The sequence below is a fragment of the Pleurodeles waltl genome, chromosome 4_2, assembly GCF_031143425.1.
Source record: "Pleurodeles waltl isolate 20211129_DDA chromosome 4_2, aPleWal1.hap1.20221129, whole genome shotgun sequence".
Lineage (NCBI taxonomy): Eukaryota > Metazoa > Chordata > Amphibia > Caudata > Salamandridae > Pleurodeles > Pleurodeles waltl.
In genome coordinates, this window is record NC_090443.1 from 525,867,160 (window position 1) to 525,890,252 (window position 23,093).

The 23,093-nt window shown below is 46.1% G+C and overlaps 1 protein-coding gene across 5 annotated transcripts in view; it reads right to left on the minus strand.

Moving 5' to 3' along the window:
• The window catches only part of SMG7 (SMG7 nonsense mediated mRNA decay factor), a 468,256-nt gene that overhangs the window by 427,391 nt on the left and 17,772 nt on the right, over positions 1-23,093 (minus strand). For all 5 annotated transcript variants that reach the window (XM_069232041.1, XM_069232046.1, XM_069232045.1 and 2 more), the window contains exon 2: positions 4,253-4,284. In XM_069232041.1, coding sequence (XP_069088142.1) covers positions 4,253-4,284 — 32 coding nt within the window. The remainder of the gene's footprint in view (positions 1-4,252; positions 4,285-23,093) is intronic.

Here is a 23,093-nt window from a genome sequence, read left to right on the forward strand (position 1 = left end):
TCAGCATAGCACCACTCACCAGCTAACCAGAATTTGTATACTGACTGAGCTTAACTTCAAAGAGTTACCCCCCAATATCAGGCAATCTCTGTAAGGTAACAAAATACCCCGACTTATCTAAAGCCAAGGGACTTTTGACTTTGCAGGGAGCATCTATGTGACTTTCAGACCTTTACCAATTTCTAAACTGTTAAAATTATTTTAAAATATTGCAGAAAGAGAAACCCTCACTATGGTCAACTTGAGACTGAGCATTAAAAAACAATTCTAGTGTCTTCGAGCCTTTCACTAAGTGGAATGGGTTTTCTTAAAACAAACTGAAGAGCTGTAATTTCTGTCACAAATTTGTGAAACGAAAACTGCCAACTATCACAACCCAACAGCAAAAATAAGAGTCAATGCCATACATCAGGAGGGGCGCATCTGTGGAGGGGGCGCTCGAAAGGGATGCCTCTCAATCCAACTACCCCCCCTCCCCACATTGCCCCAATCTGTTTGCCCTAAGTATCAAACCCCTTGCAAGACATACACCATCCCAGGTAAATTGTGCACATTCAGTCTGTGTCCGAGAAGCATAAATTATCTCTCTAGGCTGAAAAAAGCTAAACTAAACATGGGAGAGTCAGACATCTTTTTGCCTGCAATGATCAAACAAATTAAAAACTTTTCGGAACATTGCAGCATATGACACTTATATGGGAAAGTCTGAAATTCTAAACATTACATTATCTGAAATGCAGAGACCAACTTGCAAGAGCGATATACCTTCCAATAGGTATTTAATGCCTGGGATTAAAGATAACCTCATCAGTGGCAGAAAAGACTAGAACAGATCGAACTTCGTGCGTAGGAGCGGCAAAGCTGATGACAGTTGCGATGGAGGAAGAAAGAAAAAAAAAATCCCTACATTTTCACTATGGCACATACAAATATGGAATATCTTGGCCATAAAGTTACGGGCTAATGCAAGGAAGAAGCATTAGAAATAGTCAGTCTGTAAGCCTCTACTTGAATATAAATTGGTAGGGCACCATCACAATCACAAGGCAGTAGGTTTAACCTCTTAAGTTCTTAGTAGGAAGCACAGGGGCGAAATACATAGAATCTAAGTAGTCGGACTAGCATCTTCTGTCTTCTGCAAAGGCTCTGGTCATAGGGTGAACAATCAGCTAAATGCACTTTGGCAGCTGCCACAGGGAAGGAAAGGTATACATGGTGTTTGGTGTCAGTGTAGTTTATTTCCATTTTTTTACTTGAGAGGCTGAGTTAATAAAAAGCTGCAACATTAATGTGCATAATGTACAATATTGCATTTCCTACAAATGTAATGAAAATTGAGGGAAAACAAATCTCATCCAAAAAATGGTCTACATGAAACACAATAACCCAGTTCTGTTTACTCACAATAATCTCTCACTGGTACAACTGCCTTTGTCCAACCATGACCATCAGCCTCTATAACATCCACATACCTATGCCTTCCTACATTACAAATGTGCAGGAAGTGCTGAAAGTATTCAATAAGATATTAAAATAACCTTTTTTAAACTGCTAATATAGTGTACGAAAACGGCCCTTGTTGCAGTTACCCCCCCCCCCCCCACACTTTTTGCCTGATACTGATTTGACTGAGTGTGTGCGGGGACCCTGCTAATTAGACCCCAGCACCAGTGTTTTTCACTAAACATGTACCATTGTTTCCACAATTGGCACACCCCTGGCACACAGATAAGTCCCTTGTAAAAGGTACCAGTGGTACCAAGGGCCCTGTGACCAGGGAAGGTCCCTAGGGGCTGCAGCATGTGTTGTGCCACCCTAAGGGACCCCTCATCTAACACATGCACACTGCCATTGCAGACTGCGTGTGTTGGTAGGGAGAAAAAGGCAAAGTCCCCCTCAGAGTGCCATGCACATACAACACTGACTGAGGCATAAATAAGTCACCACTCTAGCAGGACTTAAAGCCCTAAGGCAGGGTGCACTATACCACAGGTGAGGACATAGCTGCATGGGCAAAATGCCCCTTCAGTGTCTAAGTCCATTCTTAGACATTGTAAGTACAGTGTGGCCATATTAAGTATATGGTCTGGGAGTTTGTCAAAACGAACTCAGTGCCATAATGGCTACACTGAATACCGAGACGTTTGGTATCAAACTTCTCAGAATAATAAACTCACACGGATGCCAGTGTTGGGTTTATTTAAAAAAATGCACACGGAGGGCATCTTAGAGATGCCCCTTGTATTTTACCCAGTCCTTCAATGCATGACTGACTGGTCTGTGCCATCCTGCCACTGAGAGGAGAGTTTATGACCCCCTGGGGTGAGGGCCTTTGTGCTCTCTGAGGCCAGAAAAAAAGCCTGTACAGGGTGGAGGTGCCTCACACCGCCCACCTGCAGGAACTAGAACACCTAGCAGTGAGCCTCAAAGGCTCAGGCTTCATGTTACAATGCCCCAGGGCACTCCAGCTAGTGGAGATACCCAGCCCCCAGACAAAGCCCCCACTTTTGGCAGCAAGTCCAGTGGGATAATTAGGAAAAACAAGGAGGAGTCACCACCTCAGCCAGGACCACCCCTAAGGTTTCCAGAGCTGAAGTGACCCCTTCCTTGCAGAATCCTCCATCTGGGTTTGTACGACAGGGACCAATAGGGACAGGAATGTGCTCCCCTCCCCAAAGGGAGTGAGCACAATAAGGGTTTAGCAACCCTCAGGGACAGTGGCCATTGGCTACTGCCCTCTAACCCTAAAAACGCCCCTAAATCTTGTATTTAAGGGCTCCCTGAACCCAGAGAGTCAGATTCCTGATGAAGAATGAGAAGGACTGCTTAGCAGAAACCCCAGCTGTGAAGGATAGGAGACAACAACTGACTTGCGCCAAGACCTACCGGCCTGTCTCCTGCTTCAAAGAACCTGCAGAAGAAAAGCAACATGTCCTGCAGGCCCAGCGACCGCTGAAAAACCTCCAGAGAACTGCCTGCATCTCCGAGGATCAAGAACTCCCGTGGAAAACGGCCCGGTCCAAAGAAGAACGGAAGGAGAAACCTCTTCTGAAGAACTCTCACCTCACTCCAAAAACGTGAGTCCTAACCACTATGCACCCAACATCCATGGCCCGAATCCCGGTGTCCCAACTGACCAGAGAGGATCCTCAAGGCGATGGTGACCAAGTGCCCACCCTGGGTTGACCGCTCCACCCTTCCACTACGACTCCTGCAGAGGAAATCCTGAGGACCCCCCCCTAAACGCGACTGCCCTGGACGAAGATAACCGATGCCAAAAGGACCTACCGCACCTGTAGCCCCCATGCCTAGGGGCAATCGAAACCCGGTACAGCGACGATCAACAGGCGGTCCTCTTCCCTGTCCGCCCAGTGGTGTGCCCGAGACAACCCCCAAACATCGCCTGTAGCACCTTGGTGACCCATAGGGTCCCCTCAGAGTTTAGTTGGAAACCAGACGCCCTATTTGCCCTCTGCACTGGGCCACCCCAGTGCCGCTGAGGGTGTGGGATTGGTGCCTACTTAGGGCCCCTCCAGTGCTCCTCGAATCCCCCCCGCTGGTCTGCCCTCCGAGCCACGGGTACTTACCTGCTGCCAGACCAAATTCAGAGTACCTCATCTCCATAGGAGCCCACGTTAAAATTGCTCCTTTGACCTCTGCACCCGGCCGGCCCAGTGTTTTTGGCGGTGGGTGTTTGGTGTTGACTTGAACCCCGAACTATGTACTACCTATAACACAAAGACTGGAACTGTAAGTGATGTACTTACCGCTAAAACTGTACTTTATTTTCTTTCCCCAGGAACTGTTCTGAAAATGCACTATGTCCACTTTTAAAATGGATACTCTGTTTTCTTCATAACTGTTTACTTGTCTGAAGTGAAACAAAGTTACATTGATGTCTGTGCTAAGTACTTATCCGCAACAGTATTTATTTCTGAACTGAGTCTTGTAGTTCTAGTAATAAAGTAACAAAAATATATTTTTCTATATAAAATCCTAACAGTCTGGAGTTAAGTCATTAAGTGTGTGTTTCTTTTATTGCTTGTGTGTGTACAACAAATGCTTAACACTGCCCCCTGATAACCCTATCTGCTCGACCACACTAACACAAATAGAGCATTAGTATTATCTATTATTGCCTCTGTCAAGCCTCTTGGGGAACCCCTGGACTCACTATCTCATTTTAATATATATAGTATATATACAGAGCCAGCTTCCTACATGTAGTTAAAAGAATGTATAGTACACTTACCTGTCATGTCAGCCTTCAGGACCTCAGCCTGCCTGCAAGGGAAAATGAAAACTGGATTTACTATCTGAGACACACCATTCCAGTTTAGTCCAAGACGTTTCCACAAACAAGTCTGCTGCTTAATTGCAAGCTTTCTAGCACCCAAAACAGCCTACAACCTCCCGTACGTTCATTCCTCCTAACTCCCTTCAGAAGATGAATGATTATCAGATTCTTCGGTCACCTTGAAGCCTCATGTGTGAGTTGCTTTGGGTGTGGGGTTGGAATTTATTAGTGTTCAGTGAAAAAAAAAAATGAAGGTTAAGGTTACAGGGACATTAAAATTAGCTGTTGAAAAAAGATGACATCTATTGCTGGAAAAAAAAAAATAATACATTCAATACCTATTAGTTTACTGAGCGCACTCCAACTTGTGCCCCCCATCTTCAACAACTAAGTATAACATCACATTAAAATTGTTTTTTTTTCCAGTGAATTTGTGTGGATTTTTTTTTTTTTTTTTTAATCATACAGCCAATGTGAATCATTCACAGTGCACTGTCTTCTCCACTGCAGCCTCCCATGCGCCCACTATGTGCAGCATCTGGCAACACCCTACGTAAAAATAAAAAAATAAATCCTCCAAATGCCCATCGGCACATCTAACCCACATTTCTTGGTTTTTTTCTTTTTTAATTTTGTCTGGTACAGTAGTACTCCTACGGTACTGGTATTCAAGCAGTATCTTCATAGTACTGCGGTACCATGGAGTCAGGGTTTCCCTAATCTGCATCCCAGTACATTACTTTAAAAACGTTTACGACACAGGAGTCTTGTAACAGGTGCAAACTTTTCATTCCAGATGCAGAAAGCCAATCAGATAGCCCAATTGTGTAGTTCCGAAATGGTCGACAGGTAAATAAAAACTCCCTTTCAATCAGAGTGGTCTTTTTTTCAACTTTTCAGTACCACAGTACACTAGTAGATCAATCATTCAAATATACCTACATTTTTAACCCATTCAAAGGCGACCTGGACAGTGGACCCCTCTTTAAACACAAACTTATTTCTTAGAAAGCTGAACAGATCAACTCACAAAATCACAAAAGCACGGTTTCTGAATGAAGTTCTAACCTTTGCCAAATTTGGTTCAGCTGTTTTTCTTACATTAGACAGCAAAATTTCCTATGGGTAATCAACCTTTTGGGATCCTCCCTCACCCTTTTTCGGGGTCCCCTGTTTGATGATGGACTGGCCTGAAACTCTCCAGGAGGAAGATGTAGATGAACTTTCTTTGTAAAGTTTCACGCAGATTCGTCACACAGCATCAACGTTATCGGCAAAACAAAAACGTTCTTACTATGGAAAGTCGGACCTAACTAGAACTAAACAGGAGGGAATGACTATATACATATATACACACACACACATATATAAGCACACACACACACACACACATATACGCACACACACACACACACATATACACACACATATATATATATATATATATATATATATATATATATACACACATACATACATACACACACACACATATATAGCACATGTGCACACTTTCCACACCCACCAAGGGAATGGTACAGACTACCAAGAGTTATTCATCAGTCCTTTATTCAGCAATGTCCAAAACGTATTTCAGCCGATTCAAACTGCCTTGGCCACATTACATAACTCGAGCATTAATGTCATCTCCTTGGAGAGTGCTGAAAGTGTTCATATGTCGGAAAGAACCTGCTCTGTTAAACCCATGTCTCCCTCATTCTGGAGCACTGTGGTGCTTCACAGCTGCCTCTGTGAATGTTTAATTTCTATGTTTAATGCAGTTTGCATTTACTGTGTACCAGCCAAGTATCATTTATTCCTGTTTACTACCTGACCTGTCTACATGTTGTATATTTCTGAGAAATTCGTATCTGTTCATATACCACAAAGTGGCCCTGCCACTCAGGAAAAGCTGAATAGTATTTGTTCGGTCTTGTAATAGTGCGAGGCTGGTTTCCTTTACAGGAGGGGGCAGATGTCAGTTGAAGTCTGCAGGACATTCTGCAGAATTTTGTGTTTCTACCCTGGAAAGTTCCTGACTAGGCCTTTTCTGAATTATGTTTGAAAGTAATGAGCGCAAGACAAGAAAGAAGTCTACAAATAGAAAGTCCAAAAGTGTTAAGTCTGTCAGGAACATGTATAACTACATCCTTTCAAGGATGGACACTCGCACTGTGACAGTTGGTGTTTCCAGACTCACCTGTTTCAAATTATAACCTATACGGTGTAGAAAATATTCATATCGTGCCCATATTACATTTAGCAGACTTGCTGGTCGAAAGTGTACTGGGTTCTCTGCAGTGCTGCAGATGAATAAACAAATAGATTCTTTTCCACATCTGCATTCTGTCTCATCTGTAAGCATTAACATTATTCATGCTTTCTCAACTCGAGTTCACTGCTGAGAAAGACGAAAACAGTCAAGCCAGATTCCACCTACAGCGGGGACTGCATTTCCTGGAGTCAGCACCAACTGAGGGACAGACAGTGCAACCAGAGACAAAAGACTGATTTCTTGCTCTCTCTTCGAACTACTGTGAATGCAGGTGTCGCGATTCGGTAAGATTGAACTCTGAGGTTTCTCCTTTATGTTATTTGTATTAATTAGTCAACAGTCTATGCGGCAACCAGGGGTTAAAGTCCCCAATAAAACAGTAGGGGTGAGAGTCCACAAAAAACTAATAGCAGTTACGTTCCCTTAAAAAAAAGGTAGAGCAAGTTAGGCTTCCCGTTTGTCCTCTGAACAACAATGCTAAAATATCGGTCTATGTAACATTTCCTGGATTTTTGCATATTTTTGTGGTTCCTAAGAAGTAAGACAGTGGGTAACCTATTTAATACAGAAACCCCGGGTGGATAAAGGGCAGCCAATGCCACCAAAGGATTTGCCAACTTTTGAAATAATTATGACAAAGGGACTTCCGTCTGGATGTTTTCTGAAACACTGGAATTACTACACTAGGGAAAATTCACACTTCCAGTTCCAAACAGGCACTTTGCCTTTGATAAATTAAATGACATTCACAAAACATTGTATATACTAGGTAAGAAAAACATAAGATTAACACAATTTGAAATATTGCATATATATATGGGATGAGTATGCCCAGGAGCGACTGGTAAAACAGGCCATGGTTTAAAAAAAAAAAAAAAGAGACAGATACAAAAAGAAAAAAAGAATAAGAGAAGAGGTCAATGACATAAGGGACCAAAGAGAAGACCAAGGTAGGCAGGATGAATTAATAAATAGAAGAGAAATGTTACCCAACCAGGCAGTCTGCACCATCAGAGCCAGAGGAGGAAGACCTTATTATAGAGGAGTTCCTAAATGGAATGATGCACCCCTCCCATATGAACAAAGTTAGATAGTCGACAGAAAGAGAAAAGTGAACCACCTGTACAATCTAAAACATCAACATTATTTAAAATCGGTTACGCCTCCCAACAACCTGAGAGGAAAGTGGAATTAAAATGTGAATCGAATACAGAGCTGCAAGATATTGATTACTGGGCTCATATTCTTCAAGTTAGGGAAGAAGAGGCACCATGTTTGTTGATGCATTTAGTATCCACAATTGAGAAGATAAAACAATTACGTATTGATAGCCAGTTTCCAATGCAAGAAGATCCTGCGTTTAACTCTACACAGCCTGTGTTTTATATACACACACCTTGGACTAAGAGAGCCATTAGGTTTCGCTAAAGACTATCCAAACATTAGGGAAAGTGCAGATGAATGGTATACCCACACCGAAAGGATGAAAAAGAGAGGACCGCTGATTATACGGGACTAAGGGCCAGATGTACAAAGCATTTTTCCAGTCGCAAACGACGCCTTCCTCTTTGAGAATGGTAGCAAAAACGTTTTTTTTTTTTTAAAGAGCAGGCAGTGGTCCCACGAACCACTGTCTACTCTTAAAAAATGAAAAGAAAACTTTGCATTTTAATTGTTTAAACACATTCTGTTTTCCTTTAAGGAGAAAGGACTGCATTAAAACAAATGCTTTATTTAAAAGCAATCACAGACATGGCGGTCTGCAGCCCCCCGTGGGCCACCATCCCTGTGATTGAGCCATTCCCAAAATGGGTTGTAAACTACGCCTGCCTCATGAATATTAACGAGGCAGGTCTCTTGCGACCTGTTGGACCTGGCCCTTTTGACAGGTTCATCCCCTGACTGACTCCTTCCTCCTATTTTTTTCTGCCAGCTCGCTGTTGGCTCTAGGACTCTGAGCACTTTATCACTGCTGATCAGTGCTAAAGTGCCAGTGCTCTCCCTTCTAAAGTTGGTACGATTGGCTTATACCTAATTGGCATATTCAATTTAACTGTACAGTGGTATCTCTATACCCAGGGCCTGTAAATTAATTGCTACTAGTAGGCCTGCAGCGCTGCTTGCGCCACCCACTGAAGTAGCCTATCAAACCTGTCTCAGGCCTGCTAGCGCAGGGCCTTGTGCACAGTTTTCTGCCACAGGGACCTGGCATCTAAATTTACGTGCCAGGCCCAGAACTCCCCTTTTACTACATGTACGTCACCCCTAAGGTAGGCGCAAGCTAGCCCTATGGGCAGCATGCTATGTATGTAGAAGGCAGGACATGTGCCTGGTTGCTTGGCCTGTCCTGGTAGTGACAAACAGCCTATTTGGTTTGCTCACTGCTGTGAGTGCTGCCTTCTCATAGGACTGTATTGGAAATGCCCCGCCTTATGTGTAGGGGGTATTGTCTGATTTATGAGGGGTAAAGTAGGCATATTTGGTATGGTTGTAATGGTAGTAAGAAATGCTGCTTACTGGTGTAAGTGGATTTTTTATTACTATTACAGAAATGCCACTTCTAGAAAATGAGCATTTCTCTGTGCTCATGACTATGGTGTTTTGCAGCTTGACTCCAATCCACGTCTGGGCAGAGTGACAGTTGGGCTTTGTGCATACTTTTCAGACAGCCTGTACACAGGGAGGGTGGAGGTGTCACAGAGATGCATCTGCATACTGAATAGCCTTCCTGGGCTGAGAGAAGGAAGAGGCGGGGCACACCTGCAATTGTCAAGGCTATGCCCTGGCCTCACACAATAGGGTGGTTTACCCCAACTGATGTTTGGAGCCTGTGCTGGAGGAGAGAGGGGGGTACTCCCAGAACCAGTTGTAACTGGTTAGAACCTGTAAACACACTGTAAAACGGAGTACAAGTACAGGGGAGTTTTCCCCACAATTTGGTGACATTTCTGAACTGGACACAGAATGCTAGAGGGACTCACTAGGAGACACCATGGACTGCTGCTGCTGGGCTGACCTGTGACCTGCTGGGTCACTAGGAGAGACTGCCATCTGCCTGCATCCCCCTTGTACTGGCCTGCTACTGGGCCCTGCCACCCCCAGGGGCAGGGTGCCGTGGCCCCAGAACCCTGCAACACTCAGAAGCGCACGAGGAGCGTTTCTTCTCCTTTGATTTAGAACCTGGAGGAAGCTCTGCATATGCTGGACCCAGCACTTGGAAAGCACCTTGTTTATTGCCCCAGCACTTCGGAAGCACATCGCCAATTCTAAAATCACCACCGCAGCCCGGGCAGGCTTATTCTGCCGAGCATGAGTGAAACGCTGGCCCTGGGGCACCACTGATCAACAAAAAGGAACAAGCGCGCTCCAACCGTGCCCCCAGGGCGAAGCATGCTCTGAGGAGCACCTCCGGGGCATCAACCAGCCCTCACTTGAGTCAAGTCACCACTCGGGAACCACGAGGAACACGCATGCACCAGGTCGGGTGCAGGCGAGTGTAGGTGGACAGCCCTAGGAGGGAGGGGAGACTTCATCGGAGGTCCCCTTTACCCCCACAGCCCGCAAAGTGGCAAGGACGTGCTTGAGGGGAGGAGTTGGGGAGGGGGTATGTTGCCCCCAGAGCACGAGAGGCAGTCAGAGCCTCTCCTTTCCTCTCGGGTGGCCGGAAAACCTCATTGGGTGTCCCCCCCCCCGGCAGGACAATTCTGCCCACAGTGCTTTCGCCCCAGAGAAGCAGGACACGGGGGAGTGAGTGAGAGTCCCTCTCCCCCGGTCGCTGCATTTGGAGCGTAAAAGCTCCTGCAGTGATTTCTGGCCCTTCCTTTTTGTGTTGGCTTTGGACCCATCCCCTAACTCTCGTTGGTCTAATAATTGCGTTGTGTACAGTACAGTATATTTGCATATAACTTGGTGTTGTGTTTCCTTTGTTGTGGGGATAGTGCATTGCATGTGTTGTGTGTGTTGTGCAAACACTTTACACATTGCCTCTGGGATAGGCCAGGCTGCTCATGCCAACCTACCAAGAAGGTTTGCAGGGGTTATCTTAGACGTTTAAGTCCCTTGCCTTGACTAGAGTGGGTGAGTTCTGCCAGGCTTAGGTGCATACCCTAGCCAACCAGAAACCCCATTTCTAACACAATCCATATGGGAACTGCAAACCATGTTAAACACACTGTTGTACATCCCAGTTTGTGATTTCCTAAAAGCGAATAGCAAGGATTCGCTATTAGGAAATCAAAAACTACTTTTTTTTTATACTCCAGGCCCCATGATCTGGTGTTTTCCATCATCTTGTGAGCAAAGATATGAAAAACGTGCATGTAGGTCCAATAGGTAGTGAAGTGGTATTAGGAAACACTTAAAAAAGGAGATAAATCTTGATGAAGGGCACCCACATGGTGAAATACAAGAACTGACAACATTAAATTTAACATTTTACTAACGATTAGGCCATAAAGAAATTAGACTGGAATAAATTAACACAAGCCTAGAAGAGTAAGAACGAAACAGTCCATCTCTATTATGCCGGAGTACAAACGTTTTTTTCAGTATGGATCCCATGCTGGAAGGAGCAGCAAGTGCAGCGGTTATTAGCATTGTTCAAGGTTTGCAAGATAATATATTAATGATTCAATACCTTCTTGGACTGCAAAACCATTGACAGAAATGCTGCCCATAGTACAGCATTATTAAGCATGAGAACGATGAAACTCAAAAGGACAAACCCAGGAAGGATTTGAAGGGGCTACTTTTTTTTTTCTTTCCAACAGCTGCAATGGAGGGGGTGAGGAATGCAACGAGGATGATACAGGGGATGAAGTGGCAGAGGATTAAGGTGCTCTGCACCACCACAAATACATCAACTACATTTCAATGTCAGGGTATGTTGCAGCTGTGGGGCAGTCGACCGTTGGGGTAAGTGTCCGCAGAATCAAAGAGCACGTATGTCAACTTTCAGGGATCAGGGAGGAGAGGTTCATATGTACCCCCAAATGGCCATATCTGTACCTACAAACAGTTATACTCAACCCCCTTCGCAGAATTATTTTGATAATGGGGTGCACTAGTATCAGTTGATGTCCTTTTCTGAAGATGAATATTATGATTTTTCACATGCACAGTAGGACGGCCTGGGGAGTGTGGGTCGGTGGGGGGAGGGAATTATCAAAGTATGAAGAAAGAATGTCAAGTTATTGATAAGGCTCCGGGGCCAATAGTTCTTCCATTTCAAGACAGGCCATCCGCCTGTAGTCCTCTCGAGTCAAATCAATACATCTGTGCATTATTCTAATATTAGGAATTCTAATCCTATTAGGACACTTTTGTCATATACAATAGGGCCAGTCATGGATAAGCATTTTTTTGTAATTACTGATAAATGTTCATTAAATTTGTTGGGAATAGACCTGAAAAGATTAAACGCTGTAATAAGATGTACACCTGGAAGGGTATATTTTGAATTTCATGAAGGCTATGCTCATGTATCCTCAACTGTATATATGTCATATACAGTACCAAAGGAGGTATTGAAAGGAATAAGATGAAATTTTGCAGGAAAAAAGGTTCCAACCGGAGTATGGGCAGTTGGAAAAAACGGTGTAGGTACTATGATTACTGAAAGTGTTCTCATTGTACTACAACATAATGTCAGACTACCCAGAGTACCAAAATACAAAATAACACGAGAAGATAAACTGGGATTACGGAGAGGTATTTGCAATTTACTGGAAGATGGAGTAATTGTAGAAATTGAACAAAGTCCTGGCAACAGCCCCATTTTATCGGTCTTTAAAAATGATGTTCCAACTAAATGTGATCAATGGCGTCAAGTGGTCGACCTGGTTACATTAATGAGACTGTACGACTCCGATTTCCCACTGGTATCAAATCCAACAGCAATTCGTGCCACTATCCCTCCCATAGCAACATATTTTTCAGTTGTTTACTTAAAGAATGCTTTCTTTTCCATCCCTTTCCATCTTGATTCTCAATACCCATTTTCATGGCCCCATAGTCTTGGGTATGAATCCCACAAGGATTTACAGAATCGCCCTAAATGTATTCTCATGCACTTTAAGAAGGAATTTGGATATGCTACCATTACAACCAAAAACTGTTTTACTACAATACACATTGATGATTTGCTGCTATGTCGCAACACTGAAAATTATTGTACTGAGGGTACTATTGAGTTACTGTCGTTCTTACATACAAATGGACAAAGTGTCTCCTACCAAATTACAATTTGCTTGAAAAGAGGTTTCTATTTGGGTCACGTCTTGTGGTTTGGGGGGGGGGGGGGGGGGGGGGGGGGGGGGACAGCACAAGATAGTATTCAGAATACCCAATTATCAATGGTTATTGCAGACAATGAATTCCAAATGTTTCCCTCATGTCTAAATCCTTTTTACCTTAATATCTTTAATTACTTTTTTTATTTGTATTTTTTTTGGAAGACTTTAGAGTAGGAAGAGTTATAGGAGACTTGGGCCATTGTCTCTCATCACTCGATGTACATGGCTAAACTAGCTTTGTCTGGGGGTTTCTCAAAGATATGTTGAGAGAAAGTAGCCTCTTTTCTAGCCTTGTTACCCCCACTTTTGGCCTGTTTGTGAGTATACGTCAGGTGTTTTCACTGTCTCACTGGGATCCTGCTAGCCAGGGCCCAGTGCTCATAGTGAAAACCCTACGTTTTCAGTATGTTTGTTATGTGTCACTGGAACCCTGCTAGTCAGGACCCCAGTGCTCATAAGGTTGTGACCTATATGTATGTGTTCCCTGTGTGATGCCTAACTGTCTCACTGAGGCTCTGCTAACCAGAACCTCAGTGGTTATGCTCTCTCTGTACAAATTGTCACTGTAAGGAAATGCCTCCTTGGCATGGTTGCCCCCTGACTTTTTGCCTTTGCTGATGCTATGTTTACAATTGAAAGTGTGCTGAGGCCTGCTAACCAGGCCCCAGCACCAGTGTTCTTTCCCTAACCTGTACTTTTGTATCCACAATTGGCAGACCCTGGCATCCAGATAAGTCCCTTGTAACTGGTACTTCTAGTACCAAGGGCCCTGATGCCAAGGAAGGTCTCTAAGGGCTGCAGCATGTCTTATGCCACCCTGGAGCCCTCTCACTCAGCACAGACACACTGCTTGCCAGCTTGTGTGTGCTAGTGAGGACAAAACGAGTAAGTCGACATGGCACTCCCCTCAGGGTGCCATGCCAGCCTCTCACTGCCTATGCAGTATAGGTAAGACACCCCTCTAGCAGGCCTTACAGCCCTAAGGCAGGGTGCACTATACCATAGGTGAGGGTACCAGTGCATGAGCATGGTACCCCTACAGTGTCTAAACAAAACCTTAGACATTGTAAGTGCAGGGTAGCCATAAGAGTATATGGTCTGGGAGTTTGTCAAACACGAACTCCACAGCACCATAATGGCTACACTGAAAACTGGGAAGTTTGGTATCAAACTTCTCAGCACAATAAATGCACACTGATGCCAGTGTACATTTTATTGTAAAATACACCACAGAGGGCACCTTAGAGGTGCCCCCTGAAACTTAACCGACTGTCTGTGTAGGCTGACTAGTTCCAGCAGCCTGCCACACTAGAGACATGTTGCTGGCCCCATGGGGAGAGTGCCTTTGTCACTCTGAGGCCAGTAACAAAGCCTGCACTGGGTGGAGATGCTAACACCTCCCCCAGGCAGGAGCTGTGACACCTGGCGGTGAGCCTCAAAGGCTCACCCCTTTGTCACAGCCCAGCAGGGCACTCCAGCTTAGTGGAGTTGCCCGCCCCCTCCGGCCACGGCCCCCACTTTTGGCGGCAAGGCTGGAGGGAACAAAGAAAGCAACAAGGAGGAGTCACTGGCCAGTCAGGACAGCCCCTAAGGTGTCCTGAGCTGAAGTGACTCTAACTTTTAGAAATCCTCCATCTTGCAGATGGAGGATTCCCCCAATAGGGTTAGGATTGTGACCCCCTCCCCTTGGGAGGAGGCACAAAGAGGGTGTACCCACCCTCAGGGCTAGTAGCCATTGGCTACTAACCCCCCAGACCTAAACACGCCCTTAAATTTAGTATTTAAGGGCTACCCTGAACCCTAGAAAATAAGATTCCTGCAACTACAAGAAGAAGGACTGCCTAGCTGAAAACCCCTGCAGAGGAAGACCAGAAGACGACAACTGCCTTGGCTCCAGAAACTCACCGGCCTGTCTCCTGCCTTCCAAAGATCCTGCTCCAGCGACGCCTTCCAAAGGGACCAGCGACCTCGACATCCTCTGAGGACTGCCCCTGCTTCGAAAAGACAAGAAACTCCCGAGGACAGCGGACCTGCTCCAAGAAAGGCTGCAACTTTGTTTCCAGCAGCCTTGAAAGAACCCTGCAAGCTCCCCGCAAGAAGCGTGAGACTTGCAACACTGCACCCGGCGACCCCGACTCGGCTGGTGGAGATCCAACACCTCAGGAGGGACCCCAGGACTACTCTAAGACTGTGAGTACAAAAACCTGTCCCCCCTGAGCCCCCACAGCGCCGCCTGCAGAGGGAATCCCGAGGCTTCCCCTGACCGCGACTCTTTGAATCCTAAGTCCCGACGCCTGGGAGAGACCCTGCACCCGCAGCCCCCAGGACCGGAAGGACCGAACTTTCACTGGAGAAGTGACCCCCAGGAGTCCCTCTCCCTTGCCCAAGTGGAGGTTTCCCCGAGGAACCCCCCCCCCCTTGCCTGCCTGCAGCGCTGAAGAGATCCCGAGATCTCTCATAGACTAACATTGCGAACCCGACGCTTGTCTCTACACTGCACCCGGCCGCCCCCGCGCCGCTGAGGGTGAAATTTCTGTGTGGGCTTGTGTCCACCCCGGTGCCCTACAAAACCCCCCTGGTCTGCCCTCCGAAGACGCGGGTACTTACCTGCAAGCAGACCGGAACCGGGGCACCCCCTTCTCTCCATTCTAGCCTATGTGTTTTGGGCACCACTTTGAACTCTGCACCTGACCGGCCCTGGGCTGCTGGTGTGGTGACTTTGGGGTTGCTCTGAACCCCCAACGGTGGGCTACCTTGGACCAAGAACTGAACCCTGTAAGTGTCTTACTTACCTGGTAAAACTAACAAAAACTTACCTCCCCCAGGAACTGTGAAAATTGCACTAAGTGTCCACTTTTGAAATAGCTATTTGTCAATAACTTGAAAAGTATACATGCAATTGAAATGATTCAAAGTTCCTAATGTACTTACCTGCAATACCTTTCAAACAAGATATTACATGTTAAATTTGAACCTGTGGTTCTTAAAATAAACTAAGGAAAGATATTTTTCTATACAAAACCTATTGGCTGGATTTGTCTCCGAGTGTGTGTACCTCATTTATTGTCTATGTGTATGTACAACAAATGCTTAACACTACTCCTTGGATAAGCCTACTGCTCGACCACACTACCACAAAATAGAGCATTAGTATTATCTATTTTTACCACTATTTTACCTCTAAGGGGAACCCTTGGACTCTGTACATGCTATTCCTTACTTTGAAATAGCACATACAGAGCCAACTTCCTACAGTCACTAACAGGCTAGTGACCAATTTCACCAATTCACAATGGCATACTGGAACACCCTTATAATTCCCTAGTATATGGTACTGAGGTACCCAGGGTATTGGGGTTCCAGGAGATCCCTATGGGCTGCAGCATTTCTTGTGCCACCCATAGGGAGATCCGACAATTCTTACACAGGCCTGCCAGTACAGCCCGAGTGAAATATCGTCCACGTTATTTCACAGCCATTTACCACTGAACTTAAGTAACTTATAAGTCACCTATATGTCTAACCTTTACCTGGTAAAGGTTGGGTGCTAAGTTACTTAGTGTGTGGGCACCCTGGCACTAGCCAAGGTGCCCCCACATTGTTCAGGGCAAATTCCCCGGACTTTGTGAGTGCGGGGACACCATTACACGTGTGCACTATACATAGGTCATGACATATGTGTAACGTCACAATGGTAACTCAGAACATGGCCATGTAACATGTCTAGGATCATGGAATTGTCACCCCAATGCCATTCTGGCATTGGGGAGACAATTCCATGATCCCCCGAGTCTCTAGCTCAGACCCGGGTACTGCCAAACTACCTTTCCCGGGGTTCCACTGCAGCTGCTGCCAACCCCTCAGACAGGTTTCTGTCCTCCTGGAGTCCAGCCAGGCTTGGCCCAGGAAGGCAGAACAAAGGACTTCCTCAGAGAGAGGGTGTTACACCCTCTCCCTTTGGAAAAAGGTGTCAGGGCTGGGGAGGAATAGCCTCCCCCAGCCTCTGGAAATGCTTTGATGGGCACAGATGGTGCCCATCTCTGCATAAGCCAGTCTGCACCGGTTCAGGGATCCCTCAGCCCTGCTCTGGCGCAAAACTGGACAAAGGAAAGGGGAGTGACCACTTCCCTGACCTGCACCTCCCATGGGAGGTGCCCAGAGCTCCGCCAGTGTGCTCCAGACCTCTGCCATCTTGGAAACAGAGGTGCTGCTGGCACACTGGACTGCTCTGAGTGGCCAGTGCCAGCAGGTGACGTCAGAGACTCCTTCTGATAGGCTCCTTCAGGTGTTGCTAGCCTATCCTCTTTCCTAAGTAGCCAAACCTCCTTTTCTGGCTATTTAGGGTCTCTGCTTTGGGGAATTCCTTAGATAACGAATGCAAGAGCTCATCAGAGTTCCTCTGCATCTCTCTCTTCACCTTCTGCCAAGGAATCGACTGCTGACCGCGCTGGAAGCCTGCAAAAATGCAACAAAGACGACTACTGTGACCTTGTAACGCTGATCCTGCCGCCTTCTCGACTGTTTTCCTGGTGGTGCATGCTGTGGGGGTAGTCTGCCTCCTCTCTGCACTAGAAGCTCCGAAGAAATCTCCTGTGGGTCGACTGAATCTTCCCCCTACAACCGCAGGCACCAAAGAACTGCATCACCGGTCCTCTGGGTCTCCTCTCAGCACGACGAGCGAGGTCCCTTGAACTCAGCAACTCTGTCCAAGTGACTCCCACAGTCCAGTGACTCTTCAGTCCAAGTTTGGTGGAGGTAAGTCCTTGCCGCCCCACGCTAGACTGCATTGCTGGGAACCACGTGTTTTGCAGCTACTCCAGCTCCTGTGCACTCTTCCAGGATTTCCTTTGTGCACAGCCAAGCCTGGGTCCCCGGCACTCTAAACTGCATTGCACGACCTCCTGAGTTGTCCTCCGGCTTAGTGGGACCCTCTTGTGCAACTTCGGGTGAGCTCCGGTTCACTCCACTTTGTAGTGATTGTTCCGGCACTTCTTCGGGTGCTGCTTGCTTCTGAGTGTGCTCTTTGTCTTGCTGGACGCCCCCTCTGTCTCCTCACGCAATTGGCGACATCCTGGTCCCTCCTGGGCCACAGGAGCATCCAAAAACCCTAACCGCGACCCTTGCAGCTAGCAAGGCTTGTTTGCGGTCTTTCAGCGGGAAAACACTTCTGCACGACTATTCACGACGTGGGACATCCATCCTCCAAAGGGGAAGTTTCTAGCCCTTGTTGTTCTTGCAGAATCCTCAGCTTCTACCATCCGGTGGCAGCTTCTTTGCACCCACAGCTGGCATTTCCTGGGCATCTGCCCACTCCTGACTTGATCATGACTTTTGGACTTGGTCCCCTTGTTCCACAGGTACTCTTGTCTGGAAATCCATCGTTGTTGCATTGCTGGTGTTGGTCTTTCCTGCAGAATTCCCCTATCGCGACTTCTGTGCTCTTTGGGGAACTTAGGTGCACTTTGCACCCACTTTTCAGGGTCTTGGGGTGGGCTATTTTTCTAACCCTCACTGTTTCTTTACAGTCCCAGCGACCCTCTACAAGGTCACATAGGTTTGGGGTCCATTCGTGGTTCGCATTCCACTTCTAGAGTATATGGTTTGTGTTGCCCCTATCCCTATGTGCCCCCATTGCATTCTATTGTGACTATACGTTGTTTGCACTGTTTTCTATTGCTATTACTGCATATTTTGGTATTGTGTACATATATCTTGTGTATATTTGCTATCCTCATACTGAGGGTACTCACTGAGATACTTTGGCATATTGTCATAACAATAAAGTACCTTTATTTTTAGTATATCTGTGTATTGTGTTTTCTTATGATATTGTGCAAGTGACACTAGTGGTACTGTAGGAGCTTCACTCGTCTTCTAGATCAGCCTAAGCTGCTCTGCTAAGCTACCTTTTCTATCAGCCTAAGCTGCTAGACACCCCTCTACACTAATAAGGGATACCTGGGCCTGGTGCAAGGTGTAAGTACCCCTTGGTACTCACTACAAGCCAGTCCAGCCTCCTACATATGTGAACGCTCAAAACCTGTTCCTTAGGCATTTAGGGCTGCATTGATGGCAAGTTTATGAAATTACGTCGGAACAAAACAAAGATTGTGGTTATCACAACAGTCACTTGTGTACACAAAAGCTTACAAACAGTTTGGGGAAGGTTCCTATCACCACACCGATGAGTCATGAACAATTTCCTATTCCACAACCATGAATTTTCTTACTACTAAAATTCTATTGCTGTCATCAGCTTTTGCCTGGACCTGGATGACTTTTAATCCATACTACAGTATTTAATATGAGCACTTTCCTTGATTTCTTTCTTAATGTTTTGTGGACTTGTCATGATTTAATTTTTCTAGGCTCTGGTTGCTTGTTCTTCATATTGAAGCATGGAGGGCTGGTTCTTTCTATGCATGTAACAGAAAAAACATCCAGTATTCAGTTCCTGCATTCGAACCCCATCTATACAAAAAAAAACGGTAGGTGAGAAAGGCTGTAGAAAGCAACTTGTTTGAAAAGGCAGGACTGAGAAGGCATGGTAGTTGTAAAGTCATGAAAGTCTATGGTCATTTATTCAGTATAGCAGAGTCTTAGCCAGTTTAGACACAGGAGTGAAAGAATATTTGGGAACAAGCTTAGTGGAGGGGGGGGGGGGAATCTCAGAGAATGAAGTCTGTTGGACCTGCCCCTTTTTGCAGGGTCATCCACAAACTTTTTGCCTTCCTCCTCCTGTGTTTCTGACCTCTTTTGTTGGCTCTAGTACTTTGGGCACTTGATCACTGCCGATCAGTGCTAAATTGCATTTGCTCACCCTTCTAAATTTTGTGTAATTGGCTTAACCATAAATTAAATAAATGTGCCAATTAGGTGTAAGTCCCTTGTACACTGGTATTCCCTATACCCAGGGCCACTGAAATTATGCGGCGGGACAGACCAAATTATGTGGCATTATTTTGTCGTTTTCATACTTGATGACATTGTTAGACCTCATTGGTAACAATTTGACACCCAAATATAGCAATATAGCAACGAAAAATGTAACTTTGCAAAGGGCCTTCCACTAAGCGGCAATGCAAATGTTGCATTTTTAGCACCTTTTGTACAGTTGGAGCTAGAAACATTTTTTTTGGTTAAAATCTGCAGATTACGTGGCAGATGATGGATTATGTGGCAAATGTGGCAAACCTGTAATTACCTGAAAATCGCATAACTCCAGTGGCAATGCCTACATACCAGGGCATGTAAATTAAATGCTAATACTGGGCCTGACACACAGCTTAAGCCACCCACAGAAGCAGCCTTTCAAACCTGTCTCGGGCCTGCCACTGCAGGGCTTGAATGTGCAGTTTAATGCTACATTGGCTTGGCATCCAAATCTACTTCCTAGGCCTGTAATTCCCCTTTTACTACATATAGGTTATTTCTAAGGTAGGCTCTTGGTTGCCCTATGGGCATGGTGCTGTGTAGGTAAGAGGTAGGACATGTGCGTTTATTGTGTGGCATGTCCTGGTAGTGAAGGGGTGCTTTAAGAAATGCCCTTGCATATGTCTAAGTGGTATTTTCTGATCTAGGAGGAGCAGCGTGGGCATGTTTGATATGTTTGGCATGGTAGTGAGAAATGCATCTTATTGGTAAAGGTGGATTTTTTATCACTATTGTAGTAGTGTTACTTTTAGAAAGTGGGCATTACTCTCTGCTTATGATTCTTGTGCTTTGCAGTCTAACTACAATCCACGTCTGGGGTACAGTGACAGCTGCGTTTTATGCTTACTTTATAGTCAGCCTTTACACAGGGAGGGTGGAGGTGTAACAGGATTACATCTGCATACTGAGTGGTCTTCCTGGGCTGGGAGAGGTGGGGTGCACTTACACTTGTAAAGGAAGTGTCCTGCTCTCATCCAAAGGGCTTGTTTACCCCCTACTGATGTCTGGAGCCAGGGGTGGGGCTTAAGGAGGGGGTACTGTGCACTTTTAAAGTTTCTTGAAGTGACCTCTGCAATCAAAGAGAAAATTAGTGTACGTACAGGGGTTGATCCTCATGTTCAGACACTGTGTGAACTGGACACCAGATGCTGCTGGAAGGACTTGCATGGAGCCGCCACTGGGACTGCCCTGCTGATGTGCTGACCTGTGGCCCGATAGGTCACCAGAAGAACTTCCATTCTTGTTCACTAGGACCTTTGTGCTGATCGGACTGCCTGCACCCTGCTTTTGGTGCCCCCAGTGTTCTCCAGGGGCTGGGTGGTGTGCTCCCTTTCTTTACGCTGCCTGCTGTTTTGGCTCTTGGAGAGTGCTGTACTTTTTATGAGGAGTGTGTGTTGAGCACTCTACTTTTCCCTTGCAAAGCCCCTGGTCTATGAGCTGCGTGTGTGGTCTCTTCTTGGCCAGAGGGGTTGGACCGGAGTGCGGATGCTGAGCGCTACACTAGTGTGGCCCCAGAGCCGGCAGTCCCTTGTGCAAAGGGCAGACGAAGTGCACATTCACTGGTTCCCCTGTGGCACAAGCAGGCACCTACCTGGGTGCAGTCACTGCCGCGACCTGGGCTGCAAGAGGAGGAGGAGCCTGCATACCGCCGTAGCACAAGGAGAGCAGTGCCGTGCAGGCCCGCGGAAGTTCTGGGCTGGGAGTCTGGACCGCTCCAAGAAGATTGAGACCTTGTCGACCTAGACCCAGCATATGGGACCTCCCCCACTAGGCACTCAGATCCAGGAGAAGTCCCATGTGCCAGGTAAGAGCCGTGTTGCATACACAGGCGGCTGGGCTGGAATCTGCAGCAAGCTGGCACAGTAGAGAGGCAGAACCTCTATGGCCCTGATCACCGGTGCATGCTTCTTGACGGCCACCTCTGCACTGGATCGGAGGGCTATAATCTGGATAGCCCCGGACCGCCTAATACTTGGGGGCACTTGTTCTGCTATTGCGACGTACACCCACCACCAGGCCCAATATGGCTGAGAAAGCCCTCGGATTACCAAATATACAGTATTTGGAGCACAAGCACTCCGGCGGTGGCCACAGTGGGTTTCTTCTACCCATATATTGCATAGAAGCGCAGAAGCACTCTGGCCCTCATATAGAAGGGGTTTGTGGTGATTCATGTAAATGATGCATTTCTCCATTGGAGTCTCAGCCCCCATTCTTTATGCTGTATGACCGGAGGAGATTCATTATGTCATTAGTGCCTTCCTATGATAATCGGTATATTTTAGGATCTGCAGTTCCCATGTAGGGAGGGGGTGTTTTCTAATGTTTTACACGACATGTGCAATGTGGGAATACTTCTTATATTTGCATTCATGATAATGGTTTGATAAGTGTCTGCTCAGCACAATAGTACTGATTCATGTAGTTTTTGGTCTATGCTTTTATTCAATACAGAGTATTTTTTTTTATATAAGTGGTAGTGACGTTTCTCTTTGTGGTGTATTTATTGCTTCACTGGGTTGTGTGTGTTGTGCAAATACTTTACACATTGTCTCTGGGATAAGACAGACTGCTCATGCCAAGCTACCAAGGGGGATGAGCAGAAGTTATCTTAGGTGAGTAGCTTCCCTGCACTGACTAGAGTGGTAATTACTGCCTGGTTTAAGTGCCTACCCTAGCCAACCAAGAACAAAGTCCAAATGGACACAGAGAGGGGACGGATGCAGGGGGGACATGTATGGATAGCAGTATAATATTTCATGCTGATGGTGAAGGAAAGATTTATTAGACAGATCCGCACCACATGAAACAATTCTCTGGCCATTTCGCGAGCAGAACTGATTTGGCTTTTGAGAAATGCAAATACAAAGTGATGGATGGAACCATGAATTAATCTCAGCCACTGGCAATCGCTCAAGCTGCATCCCAGTCCATTGTTTTTGCCCACCATGCCAAGTTTGGACCCAGCCATATGGAAGTCAGTCTTGACCTTGCTCCTCATAGAAACAGTCCTGTCTGAACTGCCAATCCAGGTCCTCCCTGAACCGAAGCGAGACCAGGACCCACATCTGTGCATACTGGTGTACTTGGGGGCATCAAATGCAAAAACAAGATGATGAATGAAATGCTTCAATTAATCTCAGCCACTGGCAATGACTTGGGCCACATCCTAGTCCATTATTTTGCACACCATGTCACCTCAGTTTGGACTCCGCTATATGCAAGCAACTCAGAACCGGTTCCGCCCTTATGCTTCGCCCAGGGAGGACTTGGCTTGGCAGTTACAGTTGGACTG